This window comes from Bos indicus x Bos taurus, chromosome X, assembly GCF_003369695.1.
Source record: "Bos indicus x Bos taurus breed Angus x Brahman F1 hybrid chromosome X, Bos_hybrid_MaternalHap_v2.0, whole genome shotgun sequence".
NCBI classification, from domain to species: domain Eukaryota; kingdom Metazoa; phylum Chordata; class Mammalia; order Artiodactyla; family Bovidae; genus Bos; species Bos indicus x Bos taurus.
The window spans coordinates 107,706,666-107,729,261 of NC_040105.1; the positions used below are offsets into that span (position 1 = coordinate 107,706,666).

Consider the following 22,596-nt stretch of genomic DNA (forward strand, 5'->3'; position numbering starts at 1 on the left):
AATTTACTAGACTATTATACTTTTCTACACCTTTGAAATTTTACACAATAAAATGATAAGAGCAACATCACTGTTCACATAATTATTGTAATAACCTCCTAAAAGCCACCCGGCTCCTACACATGCCACCCCATAGTCAGTTCTCCCCACCGCGCCAGACCAGTCAGCCTGAAAGGTGATTCTGATCACATCCCTCCTCTGCTGGGATTCCCTACAATGGTTCCTTGTTGCCGATAGCTTAAAACCCAAAGTCTCTACCACCATGTACAAGGCCGTGCGCTATCTGTTCTCCCATTAAAGTGAAAGTCGCTCAGCTGTGTCCAACTCTTTGCGACAGTCCATGGAATTCTCCAGGCCAGAATAATGGAGTGGGTAGCCTTTCCCTTCTCCAGGGGATCTTCCAAACCGAGGGATCGAACCCAGGTCTCCTACATTGCAGGCGGATTCTTTACCAGCTGAGCCACCAGGGAAGCCCAAGAATACTGGAGTGGGTAGCCTATCCCTCCTCCAGCGGATCTTCCCGACCCAGAAATCAAACCGGCTCCCACTCTAAGTATTCCTTCGCTCACTCTACTCCAGGTATAGCGGCCTCGTTACTGAGTTCCTCGAACATGTCAGGATGGCCCATTCATCCTCAAGTCAGAAATGATACGAGGTCCGGGAGACATTTATCGTTTTGCAAAGGAGCAAAATGATGCACATGAGGTAAGATACTTAGCTGGCAAGTCATATTTGACGCCTTTTTAAAGAACTTTAACCTGAAATGCACAGATGATGAATAGAAAATGTCTCCGACCTAGAAGAGTCATTCACAAACTAGGGGTGTGGTCAGACTCGGCGCTGGCGGAGAAAAGAGAGGCGGAAACAAACCCGCTCGCCGCCAAAGTAACCTGAGTCCTCAATCGGCCTGCCTCCGCCGGTGCTCTGGAAGTGCGCAGCAGAACCCGGCCGGACCGAATAGGAGGGGGAAGCCTGGTCATCCGGGGAGGGGATGTCGGTGGCGGCAGAACGCCCACCAATGGTACCCTGTCTTCGGAAGAGGGCCACACCTGTCAGCTGAGTCGATCCGACGTGAGAAGGGCGGGAACGGCGGGCCCCGAGCGTTCCTCGGACCCCCGGCGCTCCGAGAAAGTCCGAGTTCCGCTGTAGCCCTTCCCTTCTCCCGCTGCCAACTTCTCACATCCGGCTTCCGGTGTCTAAGCTGTGGCATCCGGAAGTAAAACGCTCAGGTCCCGCCCCTGCCTGGCCGGCCGGCGGAAGCTAGAAGGGAGGCTGCCCAAGCCGGAAACCTGAACCCGCCAGCCTTGGTTGGCCCGCGGGGCATTCCCCAGTAATTAGCGTCGCGACCTGCATTCCCTCTTGTCTCTCCGGCAGGGCCGTCCCCCCTCCCGCTAGGGTTGGAACCACAACGAGGCTATTATCTAATAGGGCTGGTTTGACCTGCTCCGGCGACCGGTCCGGCGAGGGGACGGAGCTGCAGAAGACCCCACCCACCAACAGGGTCAAGGGGCAGGGTCAAGCAGCTGGCGGAAGTGGAGGCCTGCGCGAAAGCGCAGGACCTCCCCGGGGCCCTGCGCCGAAAGCCAGACTCTAGGGGCGGGGTCGGGCCAGGGATGGGGACGCGGGCGAGCTGCGGGGAGCTGCAGGCGGACTCGCGAGGTAGCGGGGACACGGCACAGCCGCAGCCGAGACAGCAGGCGGCCCGCGGCTCAGCGGCCGGCGCAGGTGCTCGAGGGGCAGGGCGGGCCAGGGCTGGGGCCTCCACGGGGGGGGTGGGGGGGTGGGGGGGTGGGGGGGTGGGGGGGTGGGGGGGTGGTGCCCGGCCTGGCCGGGATGCGCGCGCACCTGCCCGCGCCCTCGACCTTCCCCGCCCCACGAGGGAGGGGCCCGAGGAGGCCACACCCCCGTATCTCGCCTGAGGCCGGTCAGCTCAGCCCAGGTTCCCGCCCCCGCCAGTTAAATGGGCCGGCGGGGCACAGCCCGGGGAAACGGCCGGGGACTCGGGGTCTGCGGGTGTGACGGGCAAGAGCAGCGAAGCACAGGTAACCGAGTGGGCGATCGCGGCGCTGCGAGGCACTTTGATTGCCCAGACTTGGGAACGAGGCAAAATCCAGAGGGCCTAACCGATCTGGTACCCTGAGTTGCCCTCATGGGACCCCCGAGGAGACGGAGACCCCGAGAGGGCCAGGGACTTGCTGGGGGTCTGCCCAGCGTGGCAGGAGGAGGGCTGGAGCGACACTCCCATCAGCTGCACTACCTCACATGCTCCAGCTCATTGTAGAGTTTCTGCCTGCATCCTGGGCGACATGGTCTTAGGCAGATCATACGCTGCTCCAGGGGAGTTTTACTCAGTCGCCCCAGAGCTGAGGCCCTAGTAAGAATCCAGTAATGCTTTGGGTCATTTTGTAATATACACCACAGAAGAAGGTTGCCCAGAGAGGATGGCTGGAGCCCAGGGCCAGCAGTTTCTAATTTCCCGAACATCTTGCTCCCCGGGTATTCACAGTCAGTGGTTTCAGTAATGAAACATAAGCTGGAGGAGAGCCCAAAGGACTCCTCCAGAAAGGGGCCAGCTTCTCAGTGCTCCTCTCAGCTCCTGCCTTGTCAACTGAGTTTTTCTTTCACTAGAGAGCGCCATGGCAGAGCAGGTGGCTCTGAGCCGGACCCAGGTGTGCGGGATCCTGCGAGAAGAGCTGTACCAGGGTGATGACTTCCATCAGGCCGATACGCACATCTTTATCATCATGGGTGCATCGGTGAGTCTCCCCTACCAAACCCCACAGCTTAAATGCAGCAGAAGGGACCTCAGGGTGCCGGTGCTTTCCCAACTGCTTGCAGCTGGGCCCTTCGGGCTCTTGCCCCTGCTCAGGGGCCACTGTCAACCCGTTACCACCCAGTGTATACACACCGTGAGGCATTTCTGAAGTCCGTGTGTAGCCATTGAGTGTAGACCTCTGTCCTGGAGCTGGGAGGCCCTTCGGGACTGTCTGGTTGGACTTCCTCCTCCACAGGGGAGACAGAGAGGTAAACAGGGGAAGCAGTCCATTCCAGAAGGGTGTTTTCCAAACATGTTTCTGACTTGACAGATGTCACACAGTCATTGCCAGAGGTAGGATCCAGGGCCCGATCTGTACCTTGTCTGTCTACCCTCAAGGTCGCCAAAGACACACACTTGACCCTTCTTGAAACCCCATCTGTTTGCCCCAACTTCCAAGGCCTCTCAAGGAGCTGAGACCAGCCCCATTGTCCAGCCAGTGGAACTGCCACTTTTCTGTGATCAGAAAGGCCAGATACTAGAAGCAAAGGCAGAAACAGCGTGCTGACCATACATGTCGGGGGTGGTGGAACATGAGAGGATGGGTGGGTTCTCAGAGAGCCATGACCGGTCCCCCTGACTAAAAGCACTCTCTCCATGTGCCACATGGAAATAAGATTGACCCGGTGGCAAGACATGAGAAAGGGCTGGAACACTGTCGACATTTCATCTCAAAGGGAAACTTTTCACCCTGGACGGGACCAAGAATCCGCTCCCCGGGATTACGAACATCTCTGGTGGTGACTTACTATATAAACCTGAAGCGAGAGTTCTACCAAGCTAGTGAGCTCTTGACAGGGCAGGCATGGTCTCTCTGTCCCTTGCACACCCCTGTCCCTTCAGCTCTGGAGGAATTCGATTCTTCATTCATGTATCATAACAGGTCACCGCCCTTTGCAGAATGTGCTTCCTGCCGGTTGTGTGATTCTGGTCAGAATTTGGAAAAAGAGCCAGAATGCAGGGCTTTGTGGGTGAGGAGGGCTGTGCCACTGGGAGGGAAGGGAAGGCCGCCCGAAACTCTCCCCTGACCATCTTATCACCCCAAGACTGTAGGATGCCCAGTAGGGGCGCACAGGGGGCGGCTTAGCCCCTACCCTGGCCCCAGCCTCGTCCCTCGAGGTGCCAGAAAGATTAACACCTGGGACTAGGTCCAAGAAATAGGTTGACAAAGAAAGTTACTCAGGATTATTTTTCCTCCTTCCCCCATCCCCATCCCAGCATGTCCCAAGACACTCCAGCAGAGGATCCCTGACTTCAGTAAATGGCCTATGACCCTAGACCCTCAACTCCGATTAAACACCTCACTGAGAGCAACCAAGTGTGTTCTGTGGCCTGGGCCAAGTGTCTCCTCCTCTCTCAACCCCACAGTCTCCACTTGGCAATGGAAGTCTTTGGAGTATCAAGGGGCCCTGGGGTTCTGTTGAGCTCATTCGGTGACTCCTCCCTGCCTTCATGTGTGGCGGCCTTGGCATTGGGCAACACTGTTTCTTTGCAATCCGAGCAGTTCCCCTTTGCTCTTCTCTGCTCTGAGAGCAATCAGCAGAGGCTTCTAGGGCAGAAAGGGGAAGTGCCTGCTGCAGCCGGCGGGACGGCGGAGGGGGGCGGGAGTAGAGCCTGTTTTTTTTTGTTGTTTTGTTTCTCCCGTTACTGCTGGGATGTGTGGGAGGCAGGCAGGCAGCAGAAACCTGCTACTCTGGGAGACCAAGGAGTTCACAGCACAGTAGGCACCTGCCCTGAGGCCCCCCACGCCCCACTCCCCACCATGGGAGCCGTGCCTGGGGGCTGGGCCCCAAGGTGAGTGTGTGTGACAGCAAACACTGCCAGGCCTTCATGCCCCAGGCCTTGGGAGGCTCCAAGGCCTGCAGAGCCAGGGCCTTGGAGCGGAGCCTGCAAGTGCAAAAAGGATGAGCTGTCCTCCGCGCCTCTCCTCCCTGCCGGCTTTGCCCAACCCAAACCCAGGCGCCTAAGTTCCGCCCTGTCCGAAGGCCGGCTGAGGAGTTACCTGATGGCCTTGCAGCTGCAGCCGCTCCCTGCTCCCTCCTCCAGACTCCCACCCTCGGTAGGAGGGCAGTGGAGGTACTTACAGGACTGGTCCGGAGGCCTCTGGAACCCAAGAACCCCATTTCTCCTTCCAGACTGGTGTTGAGAGAGGAACCCTGGGCCTGCCAGGCTCGAGCCACTCTAATCCCCAGTGGAAACAGAGCAATTGAGATGAGAGAAAGAACAGGCTAAGGAGCCCCCTCGGGCAGAAGTGGCTCCCTGCAGGGTCTGCAGGGTGGTCTTTGCCTCTGGGCCTCAGTTTCCCCGTCTGGGCCATGGGCTCCATGAGTGCTCCAGGGCCCATCCCAGAGATGGGGTCCTGCAAGGGCTGAGCAGGAGGACCCGGGCCCTCTCTCCTCGGGGGGTGTTTCTGGGCTGCCTCCCCTCCTGGGGTGATAAGATTCCTGCTGTGTCACGGTGACTCTGGCGCTCCCCCAAAGGGCTTATGAGTCATGAGCCCCACGGCCTAGGAGGGAGGCCAGGCAGATCCTTGACTCGAGGGGATTGAGCCCACCCCGGTCTCCCAAGTTCTACTGCCGCGTGCTCTACCCTAACACCCTGGATACTTGAGATAAGATTGCGGTGCAGGCCAGATGCGGCAGCAGGCCGCATCCTGCTGCTAAGCCACCATGTGGCCCCAGACTCCTCCAGACCCCATGAGCACTGTGCTCTTGGCCCACGGTACTTCCGGCAGAGCAATCGAGCCCAGGCCACTGGGTAGGGGGCCCTCCTAGGCCTCTGCGCCCCCGCCGCAGTCTGGGTCCTACCTCACTCCTCCCTTGGGTGAGTGACTCAGAGCCCTGGGCCGCTGGTGGCAGGGCTGAGCTGAACAAGGCGAGCAGGTTCCACCCCTTGCTAATCCCAAAGGAACCTGTGAGGGCAGTCAGCTATGGGGCACTGTGACTCAGCAGACAGGACACTAGCCCACTGGAATTTGATCAGAAGCAAACATTCCTCTGGGCCAGGAGGTGCTCACTGACGGGGGATTGATGGCTTCTCCTGCCAGATCCCCACAACAGGAGGTGGGTAGCGGAAAGTGGGCACTGCTGGGCACTGGGAGGAGAGGGGCCACAGGGGTTGCAGCTGGGCTCCAGGGAGACCCCAGCTGGGGGTCAGACACTGACCTTGAAGCGCTGTTATCTCCAGTCTTCCCAGGGAAGGTGGTCGGCAAGACAGGTCCCTGCTCCAGAGCCTTTGGCAATCAGTTCTGAGCGGCTGTCAGACAGGGTCAAGGGCTGCGACACAGAGCACCCTGGTTTGGGAACCACCCACTGGAGCACTCCAGGTTCCGCTAGAGCCCGGAGGTGGCAGAGAAATACTGGCCCATGTGGGCTGGGCACTAGCCAAGACCTGGGCCAGAGCAGACACATGGACTTGTCCACGTGTGGATGTTGGCTCGGCCCAGGAGACGCAGAGTGAACCCACAAATGGGAACTGAGCATGCAAGCCTCAAAAGTGGCCTGCCCTTGCCCCCAGCCAGAGGAGGACTTGCCCACCTAGTAGCTCCCCAACTACCTTCCTCATGGCCTGTCTAGGGGTGCAGATTGCAATCAGTTCTTGTCCTGCAGCTCCTCTCTGCAACAGTCCACCGATGTGACCACATCCAGTGCTGACATGACTCTTAAACGGTCATTTTGCCCTGAAGACTCAGGTCCTCACCCCTGGAGGTGGTTTTCCTGCCCAGTGCGAGACTAGCAGCTCTGCCCAGCAGCCCTTGCTGATTACAGGGCAGGGGGCATGAGAGGGCACCTGCTCTGCACCCACGCCATACCCAGGCTCACCACCTCTTCCACCCACAGTGGAGAATTCCTTTGTCAGGTCACCAAAAGCAAGCAGGTGGCCGTGGCTACAGCAGCTAAACCAGCCTGGAGAGAAGGGACTGGGTGACTTCGTGCGATGACAGCATTGTTGCTCACAGTTGCTGTGTCTTCACACACTTGCCATTATCTTGGAAAGTTTCACATGGTCAACGGCAAGTGCGATACACAGCCAGGGCCGCCCACTGTCTGCTCAGTTGTTCTTTTCAGTCTTTTCATTTGTAGGCAACATTCACACACATCGAAAGACATCTCTGTCCAATCGGTTCTGACCTTTATAACCAGAGACAATGTTTCCATCTCCCCAGCCAGTCCACCTCCTGCTCTGAACTCTCACTTATGTCACTGTGGCTGCTTTGCCTTTTCTAAAGCTTCCCTTAAATCAACTCAAGGTGTTCAGTCTTGTGTGTCCAGCATTCTGGTTCTGAGAATTGCTTGTGCTGAGTAGGTCACTGGCTTGTCCCTTTTTTCTTGGTTTGTAATCTTTGTTCTTGCCCCCTGCACAGCTTGCAGGATCTTCGTTCCCCTACCAGGGATCAAACCCGCAACCCCCTGTGGTGGAGTCCTAACCACTGGACCACCAGGGAATCCCCCTGGCTCATCCCTTGGTGTTGCTGAGTGGGTGTTCCACTGTGTGGATATCCAGCTTGTCCATCTCCTGTTGATGGCCTTTCACTGTGTCCCAGCTCAGGGCTATTGGGAATTATGGCTGCTGTGAACCTTGGTGCAAGTGTTTGCTCCACACCACCTCCAACACCAGATGGCATTAGTTTTTTCAGATTACAACCTTCTGGTGAAGGTCAAGCTGGATCTCACTGTGGTTTAATTTGTATTTTTCTGACAACTGGTCATCTTGAACACTTTCTTGTGTGTTAAGTAACCATTGATTTTTCTTGTTGTGAAGTATGTGGTCAAGCCTTTACTGATCTTGAATTCTTTTCTTGTTTTGTTGTACAGTGGGTTTTTTTCTTTTTAATTGACCTTTTTAACCACGTTCAAGGTACTAACCAGTGGCATTTAACACATTTCATGATATCGAGGGGAGTGGGTTATATATTCTAGATTCTACATCTGGTGAATCTTTTCTCCCAGTCTGTGGCTTGTCTATTCATCTTGTTTTTTTCCCAATTCATCCTCTTAATAGTGTCTTATGATGACCAGGAGTTTCTAATTTTGCTCAAGCCTTCATTCATCCATTTTTCCAGTTACTGCATTTTGTGTCCTAGCTAAGAAATCTGTTTCTACTCCCATCTATTAACTTTTTCAAACCTAAAATCTCATTAATTGTAATAATTTTCATAAATCTTGGTTTCAAGTGGTTTTCTTTTTTTAAATGGACAGGTGGTCAGCTAGAGACCAGGCCTGCGTGACACTTTCTTCCCCACCTTGTCATGTTTCTTGTTCTCTGCCTGCTGCTGGTGGGGCTTCTGGTGGGGTGTTGAGTAAAGAACTGAAGACAGGCCCTCTTTTCTTGCTTCTGGTTGTTGAAAGAGGATTATTTCAACGTTTCCCTACAGTATATGATGTTTGTGGAGTTTTAACAGGGGCTGCTTAGCAAGGTGAGAAAGTTCCCTTTTATGCCTAGTCTGGGAAGAGGTCCTATCATGCTAGGTATCGAAATTTTCTGGAACATTTAATCTCCATCTGGTGAGTTTTAACAAGGTTCCTAGATTAAAAACTCTAAAGGAGTAGACATATGGCTTAGAGCTTTTTTCCTCTAATCTGTTCATGTAGTGAATGTTAATGACTTTTTTTTTCTTTTCAATATCAAACCAAGCTTTCACTTGCAGGATGATCCCAACTTAGTTAGGACATACTCCATGTTTGACATTGCAGGGTTGGGTTTGCTGGTATCTCCTGCAGAATTGTTTGCACCTGTATCTGTGTTCATGGATGAGACAGGCTTGGGACCACCTGTGCGCATTTCTCAGACTCTCTGGCCGCAGGGTCCTGGGGCCACCACACGGCTTGGCAAACACTCCCCAGTCAGGCTTTGCGTCTGAATGGCAGTCTCCGTGGCATGTTGTGAGACCTATTAGCAGAGCTGTCTCTGTAAGGGACAGTTGTCAGGGGCCAGGCTGGGCTTGCTGGGAAGGGTGTGAATGCCATTCTGTCTCCTTAATGACCATTGCCTCCCTAGGTCACTCATTTCATTGTGGTATGTTGGAATTTTCCAGAAAAGTGTCCATTTCATGTAACTTACCAGATGTGGGATAAGGTCGTTCACAGAACCCTCTGCGGTCTTTCCTGTCAGTAGTTTTGTCCCACTGCCCCCATGATTCTTGGTGCCTTTTTAAAAAGCAATCTTTCCCAGGGGACTGTTTGAATTAATTTAATTAGTCTTTTTCAAATACCAAGATGGGGCTTTGTTGAGCTATTCTTTTGGCTTGTTTTCCATTTTATTCATTTTTACTTTGCAGTGTTTCCTGCCTTGTGATTTGTTTGGCTTTTAAATTCTGCTGTCCTTTTTCTAGGGCTTCCCTGGTGGCTCAGTAGTAAAGAATCTGCCTGCAATGCAGGAGACTCGAGTTCAATCCCTGAGCCAGGAAGATCTCCTGGAGGAGGTAACGGCTACCCACTCCAGTGTTTTTGCCTGGAGCATTCCATGGACAGCAGAGCCTGACAGGCTGCAGTCCATGGGGTCGCAAAGAATCAGGCATGACCGAGCAACGATGGATGGTCCTTTTTCGAACTTTTTCAGTTGAACGCTGAGTTCATCAGCTTCGAGCCATTCTTTTTTTTGCTAACATAAGCATTTAAAGTCATGCCTCAGTTTTGTCGCATGCTACTTCCAATGCCATTCAATTCCAGTGAGTCTAGGGTTTTCTTTAGCCCATGAGCTCTTTAGAAGCAAGCTTCTTGTGTTGGCTTTGGTTTTGCCCATTCAACCATAAGACGAGTCTGTGGATCGTGGAACCAGCGGGTTAATGGGGTACCTCCTGGCCAGCGCGAGGTCTCTTTCCCTTAAGGTGCCCCCCAGCAATGTGCAGGCACTCCAGGCCAGGGTCAAGGGCTAGACTGGGCCCCAGTTCAAGCGGCTCAGACTATACACAGTGGGCAGGACAAGCATGCGCAGGTCTACCCCCATGGGGGTGATCTGGGGTATGTCCTCAGCTCCTAACCACGCCTGTTTCTCTGCCACAGGGGGACCTGGCCAAGAAGAAGATCTACCCCACCATCTGGTAAGCCTGTGTCCCCACTACCCTCTGTGGCCCCGCGCCCCCTCGCCCTTGCCACAGCCATGCTCTGCCCTCAGGTGGCTGTTCCGAGATGGCCTTTTGCCCGAAGACACCTACATCGTGGGCTATGCCCGCTCCCGCCTCACAGTGGCTGACATCCGCAAGCAGAGCGAGCCCTTCTTCAAAGTGAGTGGCTTCTGGGGTCTCGGCAGGTGGCACACACCACCACCCCCCGTCCCATCACAGAGGCCCTTCGTCCTGCCCCTCCTGTGCCAGGCCACCCCCTCCCTGGCACCTCCCAGCCCCCTGTGACTTGGGCTTACCACTTCCTTCCCACTGTACCCTGTGACCTCTCAAACATGGAGATACCTGCCTTCTCTCAACACATGGTACTTAGGTGGCATGACTTTGGAGAGACAGCTTTCTCCCAGGTCCCAGTTGGCTGGACTCTGGCTTCTGTCTTAGGGCATTGAGGCCCCCACCCCCACCCCCATGGGCGTGCTGGAGCTGTGAGTGACCCCAGTGCGAGGCTAGGATGGCTGACCTCTCAGGAAGCCCGCTCTGCCTATGGGCTCACAGGAGAGCAAGGGCAGGGAGCCAAGATGCTTGTGTCCGTGTTGCCCAGGCTACCCCGGAGGAGAAGTCCAAGCTGGAGGAGTTCTTTGCCCGCAACTCCTACGTGGCCGGCCAGTACGATGACACTGCCTCCTACAAGCGCCTCAACAGCCACATAAATGCCCTTCACCAGGGCACACAGACCAACCGCCTCTTCTACCTGGCCTTGCCCCCGACTGTCTATGAGGCTGTCACCAAAAACATCCATGAGACCTGCATGAGCCAGACGTAAGGCTGGTCTTTGTCCCTACCTTCCTGCCTCCAGGGTGTGCCCTACCCTGGTGTGACCTGCCCCAGCAAGCTAAGCAGAGCCCCCAGGGCCAACCGGTCTGCTGCTGCTGCTGTTAAGTCGCTTCAGTCATATCCGACTCTGTGCGACCCCATAGATGGCAGCCCAGCAGTCTCCTCTGTCCCTGGGATTCTCCAGGCAAGAACACTGGAGTGGGTTGCCATTTCCTTCTCCAATGCATGAAAGTGAAAGGTGAAAGTGAAGTCGTTCAGTCGTGCCCGACTCTTAGTGACCCCATGGACTGCAGCCTACCAGGCTCTTCCGTCCATGGGATTTTCCAGGCAAGGGCACTGGAGTGGGGTGCCATTGCCTTCTCCGGCCAACCGGTCTAGGGAGTCTGAAAAAGATAGATGCCCCTGGTTTGTTACTTCCATGAATTCAGTCTATGGAGAATGGGCATTTTCCGTTTTCTGGAAGTTTCCCAAAAATGCTCACACCCGTATTTACCATCCAGTTCAGTTCAGTTCAGTTCAGTCGCTCAGTCGTGTCCAACTCTTTGCGACCCCATGAATCGCAGCACGCCAGGCCTCCCTGTCCATCACAAACACCTGGAGTTCACTCAGACTCATGTCCATCGAGTCAGTGATGCTATCCAGCCATCTCATCCTCTGTCGTGCCCTTCTCCTCCTGCCCCCAATCCCTCCCAGCATCAGAGTCTTTTCCAGTCAGTCAGCTCTTCACATGCGGTGGCCAAAGTACTGGAGTTTCAGCTTCAGCATCATTCCTTCCAAAGAAATCCAGGGCTGATCTCCTTCAGAATGGACTGGTTGGATGTCCTTGCAGTCCAAGGGACTCTCAAGAGTCTTCTCCAATACCACAGTTCAAAAGCATCAATTCTTCAGTGCTCAGCCTTCTTCACAGTCCAGCTCTCACATCCATACATGACCACAGGAAAAACCATAGCCTTGACTAGACAGACCTTTGTTAGCAAAGTAATGTCTCTGCTTTTGAATATTCTGTCTAGGTTAGTCATAACTTTCCTTCCAAGGAGTAAGCGTATTTTAATTTCATGGCTGCAGTCACCATCTGCAGTGATTTTGGAGCCCCAAAAAATAAAGTCTGACACTGTTTCCACTGTTTCCCCATCTATTTCCCATGAAGTGATGGGACCGGATGCCATGATCTTAGTTTTCTGAATGTTGAGCTTTAAGCCAACTTTTTCACTCTCCTCTTTCACTTTCATCAAGAGGCTTTTTAGTTCCTCTTCACTTTCTGCCATAAGGGTGGTGTCATCTGCATATCTGAGCTTATTGATATTTCTCCCGGCAGTCTTGATTCCAGCTTGTGTTTCTTCCAGTCCAGCGTTTCTCATGATGTACTCTGCATGTAAGTTAAATAAGCAGGGTGACAATATACAAACTTGATGTACTCCTTTTCCAATTTGGAACCAGTCTGTTGTTCCATGTCCATTTCTAACGGTTGCTTCCTGACCTGTATACAGATTTCTTAAAAGGCAGGTCAGGTGGTCTGGTATTCCCATCTCTTGAAAAATTTTCCACAGTTGATTGTGATCCACACAGTCAAAGGACTTGGCATAGTCAATAAAGCAGAAATAGATGTTTTTCTGGAACGCTGTTGTTTTTTCCATGATCCAGCGGATGTTGGCAATTTGATCTCTGGTTCCTTTGCCTTTTCTAAAACCAACCTGAACATCAGGAAGTTCACGGTTCACGTATTTCTGAAGCCTGGCTTGGAGACCTTTGAGCGTTACTTTACTAGCATGTGAGATGAGTGCAGTTGTGCGGTAGTTTGAGCATTCCTTGGCATTGCCTTTCTTTGGGATTGGAATGAAAACTGACCTTTTCCAGTTCTGTGGCCACTGATGAGTTTTCCAAATTTGCTGGCATATTGAGTGCAGCACTTTCACAGCATCATCTTTCAGGATTTGAAATAGCTCAACTGGAATTCCATCACTTCCACTAGCTTTGTTCGTAGTGATGCCTTCTACGGCCCACTGGACTTCACATTCCAGGATGTCTGGCTCTAGGTCAGTGATCACACCATCGTGATTATCTGGGTCATGAAGATCTTTTTTGTACAGTTCTTCTGTGTATTCTTGCCACCTCTTTTTAATATCTTCTGCTTCTGTTAGGTCCATACCATTTCTGTCCTTTATCGAGCCCATCTTTGCATGAAATGTTCCCTTGGTATCTCTAATTTTCTTGAAGAGATTTCTAATCTTTCCCATTCTGTTGTTTTCCTCTATTTCTTTGCATTGATCACTGAGGAAGGCTTTCTTATCTCTTCTTGCTATTCTTTGGAACTCTGCATTCAGATGCTTATATCTTTCCTTTTCTCCTTTGCTTTTCACTTCTCTTCTTTTCACAGCTATTTGTAAGGCCTCCCCAGACAGCCATTTTGCTTTTTTGCATTTCTTTTCCATGGGGATGGTCTTGATCCCTGTCTCCTGTACAATGTCACGAACCTCATGCTATAGTTCATCAGGCACTCTATCTATCAGATCTAGGCCCTTAAATCTATTTCTCACTTCCACTGTATAATCATAAGGGATTTGATTTAGGTCATACCTGAATGGTCTAGTGGTTTTCCCTACTTTCTTCAATTTAAGTCTGAATTTGGTAATAAGGAGTTCATGATCTGAGCCACAGTCAGCTCCCAGTCTTGTTTTTGTTGACTGTATAGAGCTTCTCCATCTTTGGCTGCAAAGAACATAATTAGTCTGATTTCGGTGTTGACCATCTGGTGATGTCCATGTGTAGAGTCTTGTCTTGTGTTGTTGGAAGAGGGTGTTTGCTATGACCAGTGCATTTTCTTGGCAAAACTCTGTTAGTCTTTGCCCTGCTTCATTCTGTATTCTAAGGCCAAATTTGCCTGTTATTCCAGGTGTTTCTTGACTTCCTACTTTTGCATTCCAGTCCCCTATAATGAAAAGGACATCTTTTTTGGGTGTTAGTTCTAAAAGGTCTTGTAGGTCTTCATCGAACCGTTCAACTTCAGCTTCATCAGCGTTACTGGTTGGGGCATAGACTTGGATTACTGTGATATTGAATGGTTTGCCTTGGAAACGAACAGAGATCATTCTGTCGTTTTTGAGATTGCATCTAAGTATTGCATTTCGGACTCTTTTGTTGGCCATGATGGCTACTCCATTTCTTCTGAGGGATTCCTGCCCGCAGTAGTAGATATAATGGTCATCTGAGTTAAATTCACCCATTCCAGTCCATTTCAGTTCGCTGATTCCTAGAATGTCGACATTCACTCTTGCCATCTCTTGTTTGACCACTTCCAATTTGCCTTGATTCATGGACCTGACATTCCAGGTTCCTATGCAATATTGCTCTTTACAGCATCGGACCTTGCTTCTATCACCAGTCACATCCACAGCTGGGTATTGTTTTTGCTTCGGCTCCATCGCTTTGTTCTTTCTGGAGTTATTTCTCCACTGATCTCCGGTAGCATATTGGGCACTTACTGACCTGGGGAGTTCCTTTTTCAGTATCCTATCATTTTGCCTTTTCATACTGTTCATGGGGTTCTCAAGGCAAGAATACTGAAGTGGTTTGCCATTCCCTTCTCCAGTGGACCACATTCTGTCAGATCTCTCCACCATGACCCGCCCGTCTTGGGTTGCCCCACGGGCATGGCTTAGTTTCATTGAGTTAGACAAGGCTGTGGTCCTAGTGTGATTAGATTGACTTGTTTTCTGAGTATGGTTTCAGTGTGTTTGCCCTCTGATGCCCTCTTGCAACACCTACCATCTTACTTGGGTTTCTCTTACCTTGGACCTTGGACGTGGGGTGTCTCTTCACGGTTGCTCCAGCAAAGTGCAGCCGCTGCTCCTTTCCTTGGACGAGGGGTATCTCCTCACAGCCGCCCTTCCTGACCTTCAACGTGGGATAGCGCCTCTAGGCCCTCCTGCGCCCGCGCAGCCACCACTCCTTGGATATGGGGTTGGTCCTCCCGGCCGCCGCCCCTAGCCTTGGGCGTGGGGTAGCTCCTCCTGGCCACCGCCCCTGACCTCGGACTTGGGTAACTCTTCTCTGCCGTTCATGCGCCGTTGCAGCCTGGCACTCTCGGCCACTGCCCCTGATCTCGGACGTGGGGTAACTCCTCTTGGCCGCCACCCTTCGGGCATGGGGTCCTCCCGGCTTCTGCCCCTGACCTCGGACGTGGGGTAGCTCCTCTCGGCCATGCTCAGTGCGCCAGTCGCAGCCGCCGTCGCGCATCCAGATCCCTATATAGACCCTCAGAGTCAGCTCCCCAGAAATCCCACTGTCCCTGGCAGCAGTCCCGACTAACACTACAAGGTGGCAGTGTTGCTCCACGAAACTTTTTCACTGGTGCTGGCTTATTCTCAGGCCCTCAGCACTTCCCACGGTCCCGTCGACCACCACCAGGGGGCGGTGTTGCTCCACGGAACCCTGCTTCCTGTGACGCAGTAGCTCCTGCGTGCTTGCTTATGTCCCCCAAACCAGGACCATGTCTGTTCCACTTTGTCCAAGGTTTGGATGTGGAATGGCCACATTAACTCTCCGTTAGGATAAAGGGGGCTTCCCTTGTAGCTCAGTCGGTAAAGCATTTGCCTGCAGTGCAGGAGACCCAGGTTTGATCCCTGGGTGGGGAAGATCTCTTGGAGAAGGAAATGGCAACCCAGTCCAATATCCTTGCCTGTAAAATATGGACAGAGGAGCTTGGTGGGCTGCAGTCCATGGGGTCGCAAAGAGTCAGGCACAAGTGAGCGACTAACACTTATTTACTTCCCCACGTTTAAACCCTTGGGGGGAGCTATGCCTTTGTCATCCCCTCCCCCTATTTTCCCACTAGCTCAGGGCACCCCCAGACCCTGCAGGAACCCTGCGTTGCCAGGAGGGAGCAGAGAGGGCAGGAGGTGCTCCTCCCAGTCGCCAGCCAGTCAGGCTAGAAGGCTTCCGAGGAAGCTCTGAGCCTAGCCCCAAGGGCTGGGAATTAGAAGGGGTGTCCTCTGGGCAGAGGCCAGAAGAGACCCAGCCCTGCAGAACTTGGCTGGCCCAGCTGACTGTTGAGAGGAGGCGGGGAGTCTCTGCCTTCACTCTCTAGGGAAGGGAGGGTGGACGGGGATGGGATGCTGAGCCATGCCCCACCCCAGGGAGGGTGATGTAGTTCTGGGTTGTCACAGAGGCTGGAACCGCATCATCGTGGAGAAGCCGTTTGGGAGGGACCTGCAGAGCTCCAACCAGCTGTCCAACCACATCGCCTCCCTGTTCCACGAGGACCAGATCTACCGCATTGACCACTACCTGGGCAAAGAGATGGTCCAGAACCTCATGGTGCTGAGGTGCGCTGGGGCAGGGGTTGGGGGCCAGGGGTCCTGGGCCGCCCCCCTCCGATGCACAGTCAGCCTCCGTGTGCCCCTCCCCCAGGTTTGCCAACAGGATCTTCGGGCCCATTTGGAACCGGGACAACATCGCCTGCGTCATTCTCACCTTCAAAGAGCCCTTTGGCACTGAGGGTCGTGGGGGCTACTTTGATGAATTTGGGATCATCCGGTGAGGGCCTGACTCCCTTATCTGGGGAGGTGGGCACAGGCACCATCCCACTTCCCCTGCAGGTCCCCCCGCCCCGCTCTGGGCTCCTGGACCCTGATGTTCAAGTTGGGCAGCATGAGTGTCCGAGCAGTCAGTGGGGACTGTAAAGGGTGGGGTCACTGTCTTCTGTCTTTCCTCAAGGGGACCTGGCAGACACTGGGGATCAGGAAGGAAGCTCACTGCTTGTTGCTGGAAGGCCGACTTTGAGGCCCTGAATGCCGGGAAGGTGGCCGACGAGGGGCTAAGGCAGCTCATGCCTCACTCCTTCTTGCCCCTAGGGACGTGATGCAGAACCACCTCCTGCAGATGCTGTGTCTGGTGGCCATGGAGAAGCCCGCCTCCACTGACTCAGATGACGTGCGCGATGAGAAGGTGGGTGGGGCCGCCCCCTCCCTGCCCAGCCCCCTTTCCTTAGCCACCCATCCTGAGCACCAGGTGCCCTGGGCCAGGAGGCAGGCAGCCTGTCAGAGAACTGGCAGGGCCATGCAACCGAGCTTCTCCTGGAGAAGAACCGAGGGTGGGGTGAGGTGGTCCCAGAGGGCCCTTGCGGGATGGAGCCTGAAGCCCGGCTCTGGCAGCAGGAGCAAAGCTGCACGCGGGACACCTACTGACTATCAGGGCCACTCGCCCATCCAGGAAGGCCACCCCTGGGCGTTAACATGGCTCCCTGGTGCCCGGTGTCCTCTTTACTCAAGGGGCCTGTCTTCCTGGCTCTCCTGCAGGTCAAGGTGCTGAAGTGTATCTCAGAGGTGCAGGCGAGCAACGTGGTCCTGGGCCAGTATGTGGGGAACCCCGACGGAGAGGGGGAGGCCACCAAAGGGTACCTGGATGACCCCACGGTGCCCCGCGGGTCCACCACAGCCACCTTTGCGGCCGCCGTCCTCTATGTGGAAAATGAGCGCTGGGACGGTAGGTGGCGCCGCCATCCCGTGGGGATGGGAGCCGACCCCTGCAGCCAGCCAAGCGCTCCCCAAAGCCTGCTGTGTCCATCCCCCGTCTCCTCACAGGGGTGCCCTTCATCCTGCGCTGCGGCAAAGCCCTGAATGAGCGCAAGGCCGAGGTGCGCCTGCAGTTTCGTGACGTGGCCGGGGACATCTTCCGGCAGCAGTGCAAGCGCAACGAGCTGGTAATCCGCGTGCAGCCCAACGAGGCCGTGTACACCAAGATGATGACCAAGAAGCCTGGCATGTTCTTCAACCCCGAGGAGTCGGAGCTTGACCTGACCTATGGCAACCGATACAAGGTGGGCACTCGCCCGCCCCCTGGGCAGGGGCGGCAGCCCAGGGCTCCACAGGGCTCAGCACCTTGGTGACACCCTGTGGCCCGCCCACAGAACGTGAAGCTCCCTGACGCCTACGAGCGCCTCATCCTGGACGTCTTTTGCGGGAGCCAGATGCACTTCGTGCGCAGGTGAGGAAAGGCACCCCCCTCGCCCTCCCTCCTCCCCCGCCCCCTCTCCATCCCCCTCTTCGTCCCCCTCCCTCCGTGGTCACACTGGGCCTCCCATCCCCACCCCTGTCCCTTCAGTGATGAACTGCGGGAGGCCTGGCGGATCTTCACTCCACTGCTCCACCACATCGAACGCGAGAAGGCCCGGCCCATCCCCTACGTGTACGGCAGGTACGTCTATGCAGAAGGTGCGGCGGACAAGACGGGGTGTGGATCGGGGGGTGACGGGAGTGGAGGGGGGGCGAAGGGGGACCCTGTGGCTCAGGGCTCCCTCACCGCTCCCCACTGCCTGTCCCCCTGCCAGCCGGGGCCCTGTGGAGGCAGACGAGCTGATGAAGCGTGTGGGCTTCCAGTACGAGGGCACCTACAAGTGGGTGAACCCCCACAAGCTCTGAGCCGGCCCCCCTCCTGTGCGCCCTGGGCCTGCCCACCTCTCTCGCTCTACACCCCCTCCCACCAGACCCAGCTCCAGAGGACTCGGGACCACTGCCCCCAGCCCCACATTCCTGCCCTGGGCTGGGGCCACCCCCCACCCACTCCTCGGCCCAGTCGCATTCCTCGGCCAGCCAGCACTGTGACCCCACCCGCACCCGACCCCAGCCAGCCTGTATCCCCGGGACTGAGCCCCCCCCCCACCCCACCGCCCGGAGCAAGGAAGAGGAGGGCTATAGTTGGGGAAGACAGGGGCAAGGTCCTCAGAAGGCCGAGAATGGGCCCCCTGCACCCCCAGTCTCAGCGCCATTCCACATTCCTGGTCCCCCCACGGAAGGGACGTTCACGCCACCCAGTGCCCTCCCTGCGCTGGGCCCTCCAAATGTCCGTGTGCCCCCCAGGCCCCCCATCACCATAACTCAGCACTCCACAACCACCCCGTCTCACTCCCACAGCACCCCCCACCCCCCGCCCCAAGGTGGCACCCTCACCACCAGAAAAGCAAAAGCAGCAAAGTGCCATTAAATCAGCAAACTAAGCCACCTGGCTCTGGGTCCTTTCTTGCCTCCTGCGACCGTGGAAGGGCACCCCTGTGGCTGCCTGCCCGCCTGCCCTGTCCCCACCATCGGCTTGCCCCAACACCCACTTCCCTTGACCACCAGATTGGGTGGGCACGTGGATTACCTCCACCCCAACCGAGCCGTGGGATCTTGTCAGAAGACCACTTGTGGCACAAGAACAGGTCATGTTCCTTTCATTCATTTCCCCCCGCCACGACAAAGTATTTAGGAAGGAGTGGCTAAGGGACTTGGGGACATAAACCAAGGGGGACAGGCGAGTCCAGGGCACACAACAGTCTGGCACCACGGAGTGGTACACAGCTGGCCTTCGCGCCTGAGACCAAGAGCAGGCGCCCTCCAGGGGATCTGCTGGCTTCCTTGAGCCTGGCTGCCTCTGGCTCCATCTTCACATAAGCTTCTCCCTTGACCAGGACACCAGTCATCCTGGACTGGAGGCCCAATCTCCCCCAGAATGACCTTAATCTCAACTAGCCAGATTATCTCTGCACATGCCTCATTGCTGAACAAGGGCACAAGGGGCCAGGTGAGCCTGCCCCCCAAAGGCAGTGCCCCCCCGGGCGTCTGTCCAGCCTTTTCCCTCGACCAAGCATCAGGAAGGGGGCTGCAGCCGCTCCTGTGGTCCCCGCCCTGGGCCTGAGTTCTGGGACGTGTGGCTAACCCAAAACAAACATACAGGATGCTCCTCGTTTGCCGGGATGTTTCATGGAGGGACCAAGCCAGCCACCCAACATGTGACCTGAGTAGGCAAGGTCCACTCCACAGGTCCCCGCGGCTGGCAGGGCTCAGGGGTCATGGAGCCAGGGAGGTCTGTGACCGCGGGGCCAGGCCCGTAGGCTGTTGGTAAGAGCTTGGCCACCATGGCTCCTCACTTGAGCTTAGGCTATGTAGGGAGACCACCAGGTTCACGTGGACCTAGATTGAGCAGAAAAGGACTTGCTGGGCTAGGGACAGCTGGAATCCAGACCCATGGTGCCTTCAGGTCCGCATGGAGCAGCTGAGAAAGCCCCTTGTGGACATTTGGGCTTCATTTGGGGTAGGGACGCTGGCCTTGGTTCTCTTCCCTGTGCCGGTGGCCTGGGGAAGGGGCAGTGAGTCCTTCGTTCTAATGCTCTGGCTCCTGCATAGCTACAAAGAGTCCTGTCCTGTCCTGGATGCTATGGGGCAGCTGTGTGCCCACAAAGGCCAGACGCTGTGCTTAGTCGTTCAGTCATGTCTGATTCTTTGCGACCCTGTGGACTGTAGTCCGCCAGGCTCCTCTGTCCATGGAATTCTCCAGGCCAGAACACTGGAGTGGGTTGCCATTCCCTTCTCCAGGGGCTCTTCCCCACCCAGGGATCCAACCACGGTCTCCGGCATTGCAGGCGGATTCTTTACCATCTGAACCACCAGGGAAGCCCTCAGGAGAAAAAGCAAAGAAACAAAAGAGCCTTTCTTGACCCTGCTGGGGTCTTTGTGCTCAGGGACCCCTCACACAGCTCCACAGACACCTACAGACTTTGGGGGACCCAGTAGAGCTGAGTTCTGGGGAGAGTCATCCCAAGCCCCTTGGAAAGCCTTCTGGCATGGCATCACTGAGTGGGACACTTAACAGCGTGGAGGATCCATGTAGGGCCAGGAACCGGAAATGGAGGAGAGACTAAGCTCTTCCTGGACTCCCAACATGTGATGACTACGTGGGAGCAGGGAGGGCAGGGTGGGGACCCCCAAGCTGATCCTCTCTGAGTGTCCCCACCATGACAGAGGGCCCAGGCTAGAGAAGTTAGTGGACAGCTCAGATCTTGGTGCTACCCTGTGGCAGAGATGAGAGGGCCCTGGTGAGGATGCTCAACTATCACCGGATGCCCAGTGCCAATGAAGGACAGACATGAAGGACCTGAGAAGGACAGTAGCTGTAATCTCAGCTCTAGGAGCTTGCAATGCAAAAGAGGCATGAGGTCCTGGTTGTTGTTCATTCACTCAGGCATGCCCAACTCCTTGAGAATGCATGGACTGCAGCACGCCAGGCTTCCCTGTCCTTCACCATCTCCCGGAGTTTACTCAAACTCGTGTCCATTGAGTCGGTGATGCCATCCAAGCATCTCATCCTCTGTCGTCCCCTTCTCCTGTCCTCAGTCTATCCTAGCATCAGGGTCTTTTCCAATGAGAAAAGGCTCTTTGCATCAGGTGGCCAAAGTATTGGAGCTTCAGCTTCAGCATGAGTCCTTCCAATGAGTATTCAGGGTTGATTTCCTTTAGGATGCACTGCTTTGATCTCCTTGCTGTCCAAGGGATTCTCAAGAGTGTTCTCCAGCACCACAGTTTGAAAGCATCAATTCTTTGGCACTCAGCCTTTGTTATTGTCCAAGTCTCACATCTGTACATGATTACTGCAAAAACCATAGCTTTGACTAGATAGAACTTAGTCAGCAAAGTGATGTCTCTGCTTTTTAATACTCTGTTTAGTTTTGTCATAGCTTTTCTTCCAAAGAGCAAGCGTCTTTTAACTTCATGGCTGCAGGCACCATCTGTAGTGATTGTGGAGCCCAAGAAAATTGTTGGTCCCTGTTTGCATTGTTTCCCCATCCATTTGCCATGAAGTGATGGGACCAGATACCATGATCTTAGTTTTTTGAATGTTGTTTTAAGCCAGCTTTTTCACTCTTCTCTTCCAGCCTCATCAAGAGGCTCTTTAGTTCCTCTTCTCTTCCTGCCATAAGAGTGGTGTCATCTGCATATCTGAGGTTATTGATATTTCTCCCAGCAGTCTTGATTCCAGCTTGTGATCCATCCAGCCTGGCATTTCTCATGATGTACTCTGCAAATAAGTTAAATAAGCAAGGTGGCAACATACTGCCTTGACATACTCCTTTTCCTATTTGGAACCAGTCTGTTGTTCCATGTCCAGTTCTAACTGTTGCTTCCTGACCTGCATACAGGTTTCTCAAGAGGCAGGTCAGGTGGTCTGGTATTCCCATCTCTTTAAGAATTTTCCAGTTTGTTGTGATCCATACAGTCAGAGGCTTTAGCATAGTCAATGAAGCAGAAGTAGATGTTTTTCTGAAATTGGCTTTTTCTATGATCCAAAAGATGTTGGCAATTTGATCTCTGGTTCCTCTGCCTCTTCTAAATCCAGCTTGTACATCTGGAAGTTCTAAGTTCACATACTATTGAAACCTAGCTTGAAGGATTTTGAACATTACTTTGCTAGCATATCAAATGAGAGCAATTGTGCGGTAGTTTGAGCATTCTTTGGCATTGCCTTTCTTTGTGATTGGAATGAAAACTGACCTTTTTCAGTCCTGTGGCCACTGCTGAGTTTTCCAAATTTACTGGCACATTGAGTGCAGCACTTTCACAGCATCATCTTTTAGGATTTGAAACAGCTCAACTGGGATTCCATCACCTCCACTCACTTTGTTCATTGTCATGCTTCCTAAGGCCCACTTGACTTCACACTCAAGGATGTCTGGCTCTAGGTGAGTGATCACACCATCGTGGTTATCTGGGGTCACTAAGACCTTTTTGTATAGTTCTTCTGTGTATTCTTGCTACCTCTTCTTAATATCTTCTGCTTCTGTTAGGTCCATACCGCCTCTTTTATTGTGCCCATCTTTGCATGAAATGTTCCCTTGGTGTCTCTAATTTTTTGAAGAGATTTCTAGTCTTTCCCATTCTATTGTTTTTCTCTTTCTTTGCATTGTTCACTTAAGAAGCCTTTCTTACCTGTCCTTGCTATTCTTTGGAACTCTGCGTTCAATTGAGTATATCTTTCCCTTTCTCCTTTACTGGTTCCGGTTAAGAGCATTCAACTGTCACCTCCATTCCAGGTGCCTACAAGGAGGCACAAGATTGAAGGGGGGGACCCTGTAAGGACA

The 22,596-nt window shown here is 54.1% G+C and overlaps 2 protein-coding genes across 8 annotated transcripts in view; one reads left to right on the forward strand and one right to left on the reverse strand.

Annotated features, from left to right (window-relative positions):
- The window catches only part of IKBKG (inhibitor of nuclear factor kappa B kinase subunit gamma), a 24,893-nt gene extending 18,418 nt beyond the window's left edge, over positions 1-6,475 (reverse strand). For 2 of the 5 annotated variants that reach the window (XM_027535016.1, XM_027535013.1), the window contains exon 1: positions 1,050-1,248. Coding sequence is in view for 1 of the 5 variants with exons in the window: in XM_027535012.1 (XP_027390813.1) it covers positions 4,900-4,938 (39 nt within the window). In the remaining 4 variants the exon portion in view is untranslated. Of the gene's footprint in view, positions 1-1,049; positions 1,249-1,440; positions 1,512-4,899; positions 5,548-5,979 lie in introns of those variants that run through there. The other 3 variants (XM_027535014.1, XM_027535012.1, XM_027535015.1) reach the window with 3 other exon arrangements.
- Positions 1,263-18,700, forward strand: G6PD (glucose-6-phosphate dehydrogenase). 3 transcript variants are annotated; one of them, XM_027535007.1, is made up of 14 exons: positions 1,302-1,725; positions 2,629-2,756; positions 9,147-9,236; positions 9,817-9,854; positions 9,929-10,037; positions 10,477-10,694; positions 15,872-16,030; positions 16,116-16,241; positions 16,559-16,652; positions 17,003-17,189; positions 17,288-17,523; positions 17,614-17,690; positions 17,808-17,900; positions 18,034-18,700. In XM_027535007.1, the coding sequence occupies exons 1-14, from the start codon at positions 1,614-1,616 to the stop codon at positions 18,122-18,124; spliced, it is 1,758 nt and encodes a 585-aa protein (XP_027390808.1). In that variant the 5' UTR covers positions 1,302-1,613; the 3' UTR covers positions 18,125-18,700. The 3 variants fall into 3 exon arrangements, with proteins under 3 accessions (XP_027390809.1, XP_027390808.1, XP_027390810.1); XM_027535008.1 differs by lacking the exon at positions 9,147-9,236 and having other exon boundaries at positions 1,263-1,725; positions 18,034-18,626; XM_027535009.1 differs by lacking the exons at positions 1,302-1,725; positions 9,147-9,236 and adding an exon at positions 1,937-2,042 and having other exon boundaries at positions 18,034-18,626.
- The last annotated feature ends 3,896 nt before the right edge of the window (positions 18,701-22,596 follow it).

Coding starts and splice junctions, on each gene's coding strand:
- G6PD (XM_027535007.1), top strand. CDS start 1,614: ATGGGGACGCGGGCGAGCTGCGGGGAGCTGCAGGCGGACTCGCGAGGT. Junction 10,695..15,871: donor GAGACCTGCATGAGCCAGAC/GTAAGGCTGGTC, acceptor GGGTTGTCACAG/AGGCTGGAACCGCATCATCG. Junction 17,901..18,033: donor ATCCCCTACGTGTACGGCAG/GTACGTCTATGC, acceptor TCCCCCTGCCAG/CCGGGGCCCTGTGGAGGCAG.